This window comes from Dipteris shenzhenensis, chromosome 27 (assembly GCF_047967505.1).
Source record: "Dipteris shenzhenensis isolate YYH24624 ecotype China chromosome 27, Dip_SZ_1.0, whole genome shotgun sequence".
NCBI classification, from domain to species: Eukaryota; Viridiplantae; Streptophyta; class Polypodiopsida; order Gleicheniales; family Dipteridaceae; genus Dipteris; species Dipteris shenzhenensis.
Genome location: NC_141622.1, coordinates 16,765,007 through 16,774,374, shown reverse-complemented (window position 1 = coordinate 16,774,374; position 9,368 = coordinate 16,765,007). Strand labels below are relative to the sequence as shown.

The 9,368-nt window shown below is 44.2% G+C and overlaps 1 protein-coding gene across 1 annotated transcript; it reads right to left on the bottom strand.

Annotated features, from left to right (window-relative positions):
• Positions 1-701: 701 nt before the first annotated feature.
• On the bottom strand, positions 702-1,856 carry LOC147883946 (UDP-glycosyltransferase 85A1-like). Its single transcript, XM_087398930.1, has 2 exons — positions 1,560-1,856; positions 702-1,517 (listed from the first exon to the last, which is right to left on the bottom strand). The coding sequence occupies exons 1-2, from the start codon at positions 1,854-1,856 to the stop codon at positions 702-704; spliced, it is 1,113 nt and encodes a 370-aa protein (XP_087255056.1).
• Between the last annotated feature and the right edge of the window lie 7,512 nt (positions 1,857-9,368).

The window sequence follows — 9,368 nt, the reverse complement described above, 5'->3', positions numbered from 1 at the left end:
TTGAATCCTTAGGGTACGATGTATAAATTGACTCCATGATGCATAGGCTTCTATAATTTCATAACACCATTGAAATCTTTAGTAGATCCCGCTATTTGCATGCTATTTACTATTCGAATTGAAAAATACTATTGAATATGTAGCACTCATAGTGGTAAGAATTACATTCATGGGCTCAAAGAAGACTTGTTGCTTAGAACGATATCGACATCTTCTTAGATTCTTATGATGTATAAAAAGGGACTCCATGATGCATAGGCTTATACATTTCCCATTGAATATCTCTAACCAATCTATCTATTTGCAAGCTAATAGTTGTAAGAATTTATCGAATATCTCTAGCCAATCTAAGTGGGTAGTTGTTCACACGGTGCTCTTGGTACTCAAAACAATATCGCGAACAAACTTCAGGAGGTTAGAGTGAGAGGCACCCCTTGAAGGGGGGCCTTACTCACAAGCTCTTTGAGCTTGACGGCATTGCTCCTCGCGAGGTGCCTTCCTCGCTCACCATCAAAGCCTTCACGCCCCTCTCCACTTCTGCGCTCTCCAAACCTCCCTCCTCCGTCTCCCCAGCTCCATCCCCACTCCCCATACTTCCTCTACATACCTTGCATTTGTCCTCTGCTCTGCCCTCCTCGGACACCCCAACATCGCCACCCCCATCCATATACTCTCCATCGTCGAATTCCACCCGCAATGCGTCAGAAACCCCCCACCGCTGCATGCGCTAACACCTCCACCTGAGGTACCCACTCCACTATCAGACCTCTGTCCTTGGTTCGTGATTGGAAACCCGCAGGCAGCATCTCGGATACCTCGCCCTTGACCGTGTCGGAACAGATCACCCATAAGAAGGGCTGCCCGCTGGCCTCCAGACCGAACGCCAATTCCAGGATCTCCTCTGGAGACGGCGTCGTAATGCTGCCGAATGACACGTATATGACGGAAGAGTTGGCCTGTGTATCTAACCACCTCAAGCATTCGCGTTTGGATGACGCTCCGTTGTTCGTTAATTGATTTGTTGAGCTGAAAGCATGATGAAGCAATGGACCAACGGCGTAGGCTCGAACGCCAGCCTCGCGCAAACCCTCGAAAGCATCGCTCTCTAACTCGTACACAGAGTGGATGAGAACCCTCTCAGCTTCCCTGGAGCGACGAGTGGCGTTCAAAGCTGCTTCGAAGCCAGGACTCGAACTGTCCGCAATACGAAGCTCCATGGGATACTCATCTAGAGGAAAACGAGGAAGCCCCGGCAGGCAGTCAACAAACACCGGATTCTTGCTTTTCCAGGGGAAAGGCGGACCAGCTACAACCAAAACGAGGAGGTCAGCAAGAGAATTAATCCAAATCGTATAATACACAGTTTGCATTAACCACCATAGCTGAAATGAAACCTTACAATTTAACCCGGCGTATCCCTTCGAAAGTAGATCAGGAAGAGCTCGAACCATCAAGTGTGCCGTGGCATTGGACGTGCTGCATGCGATTCTGGGAATTCCAAGCTTATTGGCCACATCCTGAGTCCAAGCAAGAAAGGGGTCTGCAACGATTCAGTAAACGGGTTGATCAAGGCTGAGTCTGCGGACGAGCTGTTCTAGGCTGTCGTGCATGGTTGGACTGGCAGCAAAGAGCTCATGGAAGGCTACAGTTTCAACTCGCAATCCGTCAGGGAGAACTTCGATTTGGATGGAAGGATCCAGAGACTGGAGGCGGTTGGCTTTGGAGTGGATAGAGAAAGCTCGAGCGAAGCAAGCTAAAACGACGGAAATGCCTGCTGAGAGAAGGGCCTTGGCGAGGACGATGGAAGCGTTGAGGTGACCCATGCCAGGCGCAGGAACTAACACAATACTGCCCATGTTGAGATCTGCGATTGGGAAGATACAAGCCTGTGATTTACTTCAGACCTGTGATTGTGTGAGAGAAAGTGTGATTGTTGGAAAGATGAATCACTTCAGAGCTCTCTCCAACTACAAGACAATGTATGCTCGCTTACTACAAGCGTTTGATCTCTAATTCCTACCCTACTGAGATCTTGTCGTAAGTACTCGTCACGCTTGACTAGTCGTCTAGGTTCTTTTAAAACACAAACACGTTTTCAAAGAAAGGGCATTACATGAAATCTATCGTCTACCCTATCCCCAAAATTAATGTAATTCAATCACGCAAAGAAAGTCCACATGAATATAATTCCTCACATCAATCTATCGTCTACCCTATCCCCAAAATTAATGTAATTCATACCCAAAGAAAGTCCACATGAATAGTATCTTGTGGGAGTCCACCTTGTGTAAACCATGTATACAACGTGAGTTCAAGAGGTAATTTTAAAACCCTTTTTAACCCCTTTCTCCCGATTTTATATACCCTTAGTGTGATCTTTTGGGTCCATAATAATATCCCTTCTATAAATGTGAAATTGTAAGGGCATTAAATTTTTTTCCCCCTCTTGTATATTTTAGTATAATTTGAAGGGACACCACGTATGAGAAGCTTTGTTGTGCAACCAAATAAAACATTTTATTTTTAATAGCACGGATACACACACACACATACACACACTGTTATGGATAAATTTGACCAAAGTAAAAAGGCATAAATATGAGTGTGTGCTTATATGTGTGGCAATAGTATAATAAAATATGGAGTGCATAGGGCCCAAGGTTGAGGTGGCAGGGCATGACCATGTGCCACCCTTCCATGTAAGAGGACCCATAAGGTGTGTTGTACATAATCCATGGTAGTAATATTATAAAATGTTAAGGTGGCATGGCTCCTCCATGTGCCACCCCTCCACCTAGGCAGTCCCATGCCTGCATTTAGTGAGATATGGCTCAAAGTCCATGGGAGAAGTAATATAAAATAGGTGGAGATGGATATTATATTGGGTTATTCCCTCCATATAGGATAGGCCCATGTGGGGGAGGTATAGAAGGTCCAAGAGTGCAAGTTAAATAATAGGAAAATTAGGATGAGGTGGCAAGATTCCTTGTGCCAACCCTCCACTTGTCCTCCTAGATGTTTGAACGTATTATAAAATTGGGAAGAGACCAAGGGAGTATCATAGACTTGGGATATGGGAGTTGATATATGTGAAAAAATGTGGCCAAGCATTATCACACACAATTGAGAGTGCGTAACCACCTAGCCCACATGGGAGACCCTTTCACACACACCATGCATGTGGAAGGATGCATTTATTGAGAGAGACCCTCTCTCTTGGCTATAAAAGGAGGGGGCTATTCCTTGATGAAGCCACCTAGCTAGTACTTTGATATTTTCCCTCATCCTTACTTTCAAATAAAGCATGATCCTCTTTCCTTGATGTCTCCACCTCTACATTCCTCCTCCACCCATGTACATACTCCTCTTTCCCCTCTCCCTCTCCCCTTGTGCCATAGTCTCCCTCTTCTTTCCCTCCCTTCTTAATCCCTTTTCCCCACCCATGTTAACGCTCCTTCCCTCACGTTCCCTATTCCTCTATGGCCCTCGAGCGTCACCATACCTGTCCTCTAGCCTCTTGTCTTGATTTCTTTTTCGGCTAATAGAAATGGTGTGGCTGCTGGGATCGAAATCTCCACAGCTAGTGGTGTAAAATCTGTTACTCCTACAACTGGGTGCGGCTCTGCGTCCTCTTCCGTGCGCACTTCTCTACTTTTGCACCTCCAAACTGTGTGCCTTTCCTGTCTCTATGGCTGCAAAACCTCCCTGCTTCTGCGCTTCCATTCTGCCTGCTTTCTACTCATGGTTCCTATGTGTATTCTGGCTGGCGAATCTTCTGCTCTATAGAACTGTAACATCTGTGCTCCCTCTGAGTTCTTGCACGTGCATTCGCGCGTCTACTGTGTACACCCGCGCGCATTGCGGATAGATGGCGACTGTTTTCTAGGCTCCTACGTTTTTTGGTCGCGGATAATTTTTCTGGGCTTCTGCAAAATTGTAACAGATCTCGCGTCCCCCCCTCTCTACTCTTTCTCTTTCTCTTCTCCTCTCCTCTCCTCTCGTCTTATTAAAGAGTGGGATTTGAACACAAGACCTCCCCCTTCACAAAAGGGAGACTTATCATTGGGCCAACAGATAATAAGTGATGAAAATGTACTGATATTGCTTATATATTGAAATCCCATGAATTGTAACTCTCTAACAGTGGGGAATTTTCACATGCTGTAAAAAGCAAAAGTACTTCACTTCATGTGCTCTACTCATATCTCCTACTAGATCACAAATTCTGAACTTTTTCAAGTTCACTTCATGGATGCACGCCACACGAGGAGGGTGGATATTTATGTCACTTCTCGACGAGTAAGGATTTGGTGCCTGGTCCTCCGCGCCTTACGGCTACTAATGGGCGAGATCTCTTTCTTATCTTCATGTCGAGCTTCAACAACTGATTGTACAGTGCATTGCTCAAGGAAACGACGGGTGGGATAATACACCATGGACGATTCAAGGTGAAGAACTAGTGATACGCTGGGAGGACTTTGATTTTAATTCTACTCATTGTACAGTGATCGAGCTACTTGATGCTTCCAAGGTAATTAAAAGGGTGTCCTTCTTCGAAGGGTGGGATGCTCCCCAAGCTTGGGGGGAGATTTGGCGCATCTGCCTATTAATTCCTATGGATAAGCTCATCTTGAATGGTTTATTCTCAATCTCACTACAAAGGTTTCTAGTCATGGCATTCTTATTTGCCTTGATGAACAACCTCATGCCTCGCTGTGTTTCTAACCCTCGCTTGTAAAGATGGATGCGATATCATGAGGGTTGGTCCTTTTAAGATTGTCTATGAGCTATTCTATGTTGAAGATTCTTCCCGTGTAGTGCAAATCCAATCTTGCTTTCTTTGGCGTACCCACCACGGAAAGGCATCGATTCCGGGAAGGAATTTCGGAATTGCGTATTCTAGTGGATGCGGCAAAGGCTCGCCGCACCCACCAAGAAGTTGGGCTCGCACTATCATATCTATTGGGGGAGCATTTCACAATACGCCAGTCACACCCTACCTTGCCTATGTGTGCTTTCTGGATGTATCTTCGCCTGATTTTCAGTTCAAGCTACCTCTTTCCATTGTTTGCCCATAGATAAGCCTCATTTTGTCTCTCTCTTTTCCATTTTCTAAGCGTGGCTGACATTCCCGTGTTCTGTGGATGGTTTGAAGAAAATCCAAATGAGTATCATGTGGCCTTCAAGTGCCATTGTGTTTCTCTCAACTTTCTTACTCAAGATAGATGGCTATTGGTTCTTCCCACATTTCTAGAGGGTTTGGCTCAAGTGTGGTATGAGAAGCAGGCCGACGATGTTCGCCAAGCTAGCCAAGGTTAACAATAGCAATGATTGAGTATTTCGACAAAGAAGAGGAGCCGGAGAATATGTACCTGTAGGTGGCAGTCAGAAGGTAAGACAGCGCGTCAATATGTGGATTGAGCGGCCGTGCTCTTGGACCATTTAATTGTCACACAGGAGGACAATGCCAGATTTCAAGCTCAAATGACTCAGCATGTGCTGGGCTACCTTGTAGCAGGAGCAAGTGACGAATTCCACCTCAAGCTTAAATGGGAGAATCCAAAAACTCTGGTGCTAGCACATGAGATTGCTCAAAAGTTTGATAAAGTTCAGTCTGACCCCGCTTCAAAGAAGACGATTGTCCCTTCGCAACCCCCTCAATTCTTGCAACAACAACCTGGGGGGTCTAACTCAGGGGCATACCCCCACCCCTCATCAAGGGTGTATCCACTACTGCCACCTCAAATGTATGGTCCTCCCTTAGATGCTTACCCTCAATAAGGAGTATATCATCAACCTCCGTCTGAAAGATTTCCCTAGCCTCGCCCACGAGCCCCCCTCCTTCCTACTCCCCCGGCCCCTCTTGCTAAGGAACCCGGAGTCAATGACCTAGCCAAGGACCTGAATGTGATCTTCGGCTTGAGATGGTGGGCATCATAAATCAATCCAATCGCCCTCCAAGAGAACGTGCCAATGTTGTGTGCTACGAGTGCCACCAGAAGGGTCATTATCACACGGAATGTCACAATATTGAATCAAGCACTGAGGATTCTGATGTAGAGATACTTGACCTCAGCAAAAGAAGTTGTACCACCTTAGACCCCTCTCTAAACCGTGGACCGGGCCGCCCTAGGAAGAAGGTGTCCTTCTTAGAGCCCTCAGATGCTGAGATGGTAGACCCACCAATAGAGAAGACTAAAAGATCTCGTAAGAGTAAGTGCTCGCCCTTGGATTTTCCCATCAGCTCGAGGCAAGAGGACTATTCGGTCATTCAGGACCTTGCTCATCGGTCTTTGAGCATCACGCTCCCTCAACTAATAGCATTAAGCCCTAAGGTGAGACGTGAGCTGCAGCAAGGGCTCTCAACAAGGAGGAGCAAGAAAAAGGGAAAGGTATGAGAGGTATCTTCTATCTCTAAAGAAATTGATCGGCACCCACATACAGTAGATGTCATCATAGATAATTGCCATGTCAAAAGTGTGTGTGTTGATGGGGGAGCTACATGTAATATCATGGTGCCTTGAATCATGAAGAAATTGAATTTGAAATGCACAAGGCGTTCCTCCACTCGAATCAAGGTAGCAGATGGTCGACGACTCGCCACCTTGGGAGTCATTGAGGATTTGCCCATCACTCTCAATGGGTTAACCACCACCATCAATTTCTATGTAGTGGACATCAAAGATACAGGCAAGAGTTACCCAGCCATACTCGGGAGACCATGGTTGACAAAGAGTGATGCAGTCAGCTATTGGAAGACAAGACACATGTCTTTTGCTGCTTCTAAGGAGAAGATCCTAGTGTAACCAGGTGCCACGGAACCAAAAGAAGAAGAGGAGCAAGAGAGTGATACTCTCTCATCCTCGGTGTCTGAATCAATGGAAGGATCAGACAAGGGGGAGGAGTTCTCAGAGGAGGAAGTTTACATGATGGGGGTGTCTCCGACCCCACTACTTGCAGAAAAGGTAATAGCTAATCCTCAACAGGTTGAATCTATGCTTTCCCCAAACCTCACTCCAAGTGAGAAAGACGAGTTCCTAGAAATGTTCAAAGATTTCCCTGAACTCTTTGCAACTAGCTACCACCACCTTTGCCATGTGACTGCCATAGAGCACAAAATTCATATTTATGCAATCACATCATTTTTTAAATAATTTTTTAGAGATCCTAACTTCCAAAATATACTCTATATGAACATGATATAAAAGCCAAAGTTGTAGAAAAAAGAAAGACTTCAATTCTTTGTTGAACTTAGATTCTAACTATTTGTGCATATGAAGATATTTTGGTCTAGAGACCACTCTTTATTCCATTTCTATTCTATTTCAAAGTTTCACATAGCCTATGTTTCCCCTCTTGATTTGACACCACAAATAAAATAAAACATGAGTTGTCTTAGTAGTAGATTTGGGATATTAGTCAAACCCTAGTAAATAACTAGGGTCACAAGCTCAAGCAATAGGTAGCAAAAATGTCATGAAAAGTAACACAAGAAAACCTAGAATCAGATCTCTCTCTCTCTCTCTCTTTGAACTAGTTATGACTAATTAGCAAGTTTAAGGGACCAAGAGATCCAAAATTGTTCCTCATGCCAGATTTGTAAAAACCTGATAACCATCTATACAACAACAACCCTTTATAGATTGTATTGCTCCTTGAGGCTTATACTTGATCACAGACTGCATCAAGAGGCCACAACAATCTTGATGGTAGATTGCTTAGAGACTACACATTAGAAGAATTGATCACTTAGAGACTATGCATTAAATGACTTCACTCTTATGAACATTCTGCCAAGGGAATTGCAGACCGTGTCTAAAGACCAGAGTGCTCCTACGGTTAGATTGCTTAGGAACTAATCATTAAAGGACATAATTCTCATGAACAATCTTTCAGGAGAATTACAGACTGTTTTCAAAGACTAGAGTGCTCATGAGGCTATATTGCTTAGAGACTATGCATTAAAAGACTTGATTTCTTAGAGACTATGCATTAAATGACTTCACTCTTATGAACATTCTGCTCATTCGTAGATCTAGATCGTGTCCAAAGATTAGAGTGCTCCTGAGGCTAGATTGCTTAGAGACTACTCAATAGAGGACTTAATTCCAATTTGCTAGGGGAATTATACACCGTGTGAAAAGATCAGAGTGTCCATAAGCCTAGATTTCTTAAGGGTCAACGTTTGCTTGGGTGTAGCCAATCGCAGAACTATTTTCGGGGCCATTTTGGGACCACGACGCGATGCACTTTTGGATGAATACTTGAATTTTGCACAGACTTGTGCTCTCGTCGGAAATTTTCCTGACGTCATGAAGGCACACTGGCGTAATAATAAGACACAATCGATTTGTTTTGAACATCACATAGCTCGACACACGGCATCTTTGCACTGCTTCATGTAGCGAAGTCTTTGGCCTAAGCCGCCTGACCACTTATGATCACGTAGCCTTTTGCCGTAGCTTTGCCACCTGTCACTGGGCACCACACCCATCTAGATCATTAAAATTGAAGGTTGGCTTGGCATAATAATTAGATGCAATCTATCATTCTCAACACCACCACAATGTAGTCTTTGGCTTGAGCATCTGTCATCGTGCAACCTTTTGCCGCATCTTTGCCCGCAGCCCATGCAAATCATAGGTTGGCTTGGAGAGACCACCGCGCTGGTTTTTGGCATAATAATGAGATGCAATCTATCATTCTGAGCATCGCCTCATTGACAACTTGTCATCGCCAAGAATTCAAGGTTGTCTTGGAGAGACAATCGCGCTAGTTCTTAGAGTTATATCGCCGCTTCCTAATTTTATGTAATTTACAAAAGGAGGTCTATGATGACCAGCGTGCTAGCAAATAGAAGGAGATCTATGATAGCCACTGTGCTGGTTCTTATTTGTGTACCAAGGAAAATGTATTCCATTGTACAACCAAGCAAAATACAATTGACGATATGGCCCTTGAGGGGTCCCCTCTAGGGGCAAGGGCTATATTGACATGCCGTTTCTATCCAGTGGCATCCTAGATATTGCATAATGTATGTCAATATGGCCCTTGCCCCTAGAGGGGACCCCTCAAGGGCCATATCATCAATTGCATTTTCTAAAAGTTTACTTGTTTTTTTCTGGATGTATCTCCATGCAACCACAACGATGGGTCATTGGAGTTATTTTAGTGCTATTTTGGTCATAAACGAAGGAAATGGTAGTCCTTCTTTCCTAGAATTTTAGTCCTCAAAGTAGTAAATATAAATGAGAGTAAAAGTACAACTTATCGAGTGAAAATTGAGCAAAAGAGATTAGAATGTACATCTACTTATATCGAGCAAAAATTGAACAAAGGATCTTATATTTATAAAAACTTAGCAATTG

What these genes read in the sequence shown, in the direction of transcription:
- LOC147883946 (XM_087398930.1), bottom strand. Translation starts at nt 1,856, where the DNA reads ATGGGCAGTATTGTGTTAGTTCCTGCGCCTGGCATGGGTCACCTCAAC. An exon ending in GACTCAGCCTTGATCAACCC is followed by an intron (nt 1,518 to 1,559) that starts GTTTACTGAATC and finishes GCTTGGACTCAG; the next exon opens with GATGTGGCCAATAAGCTTGG.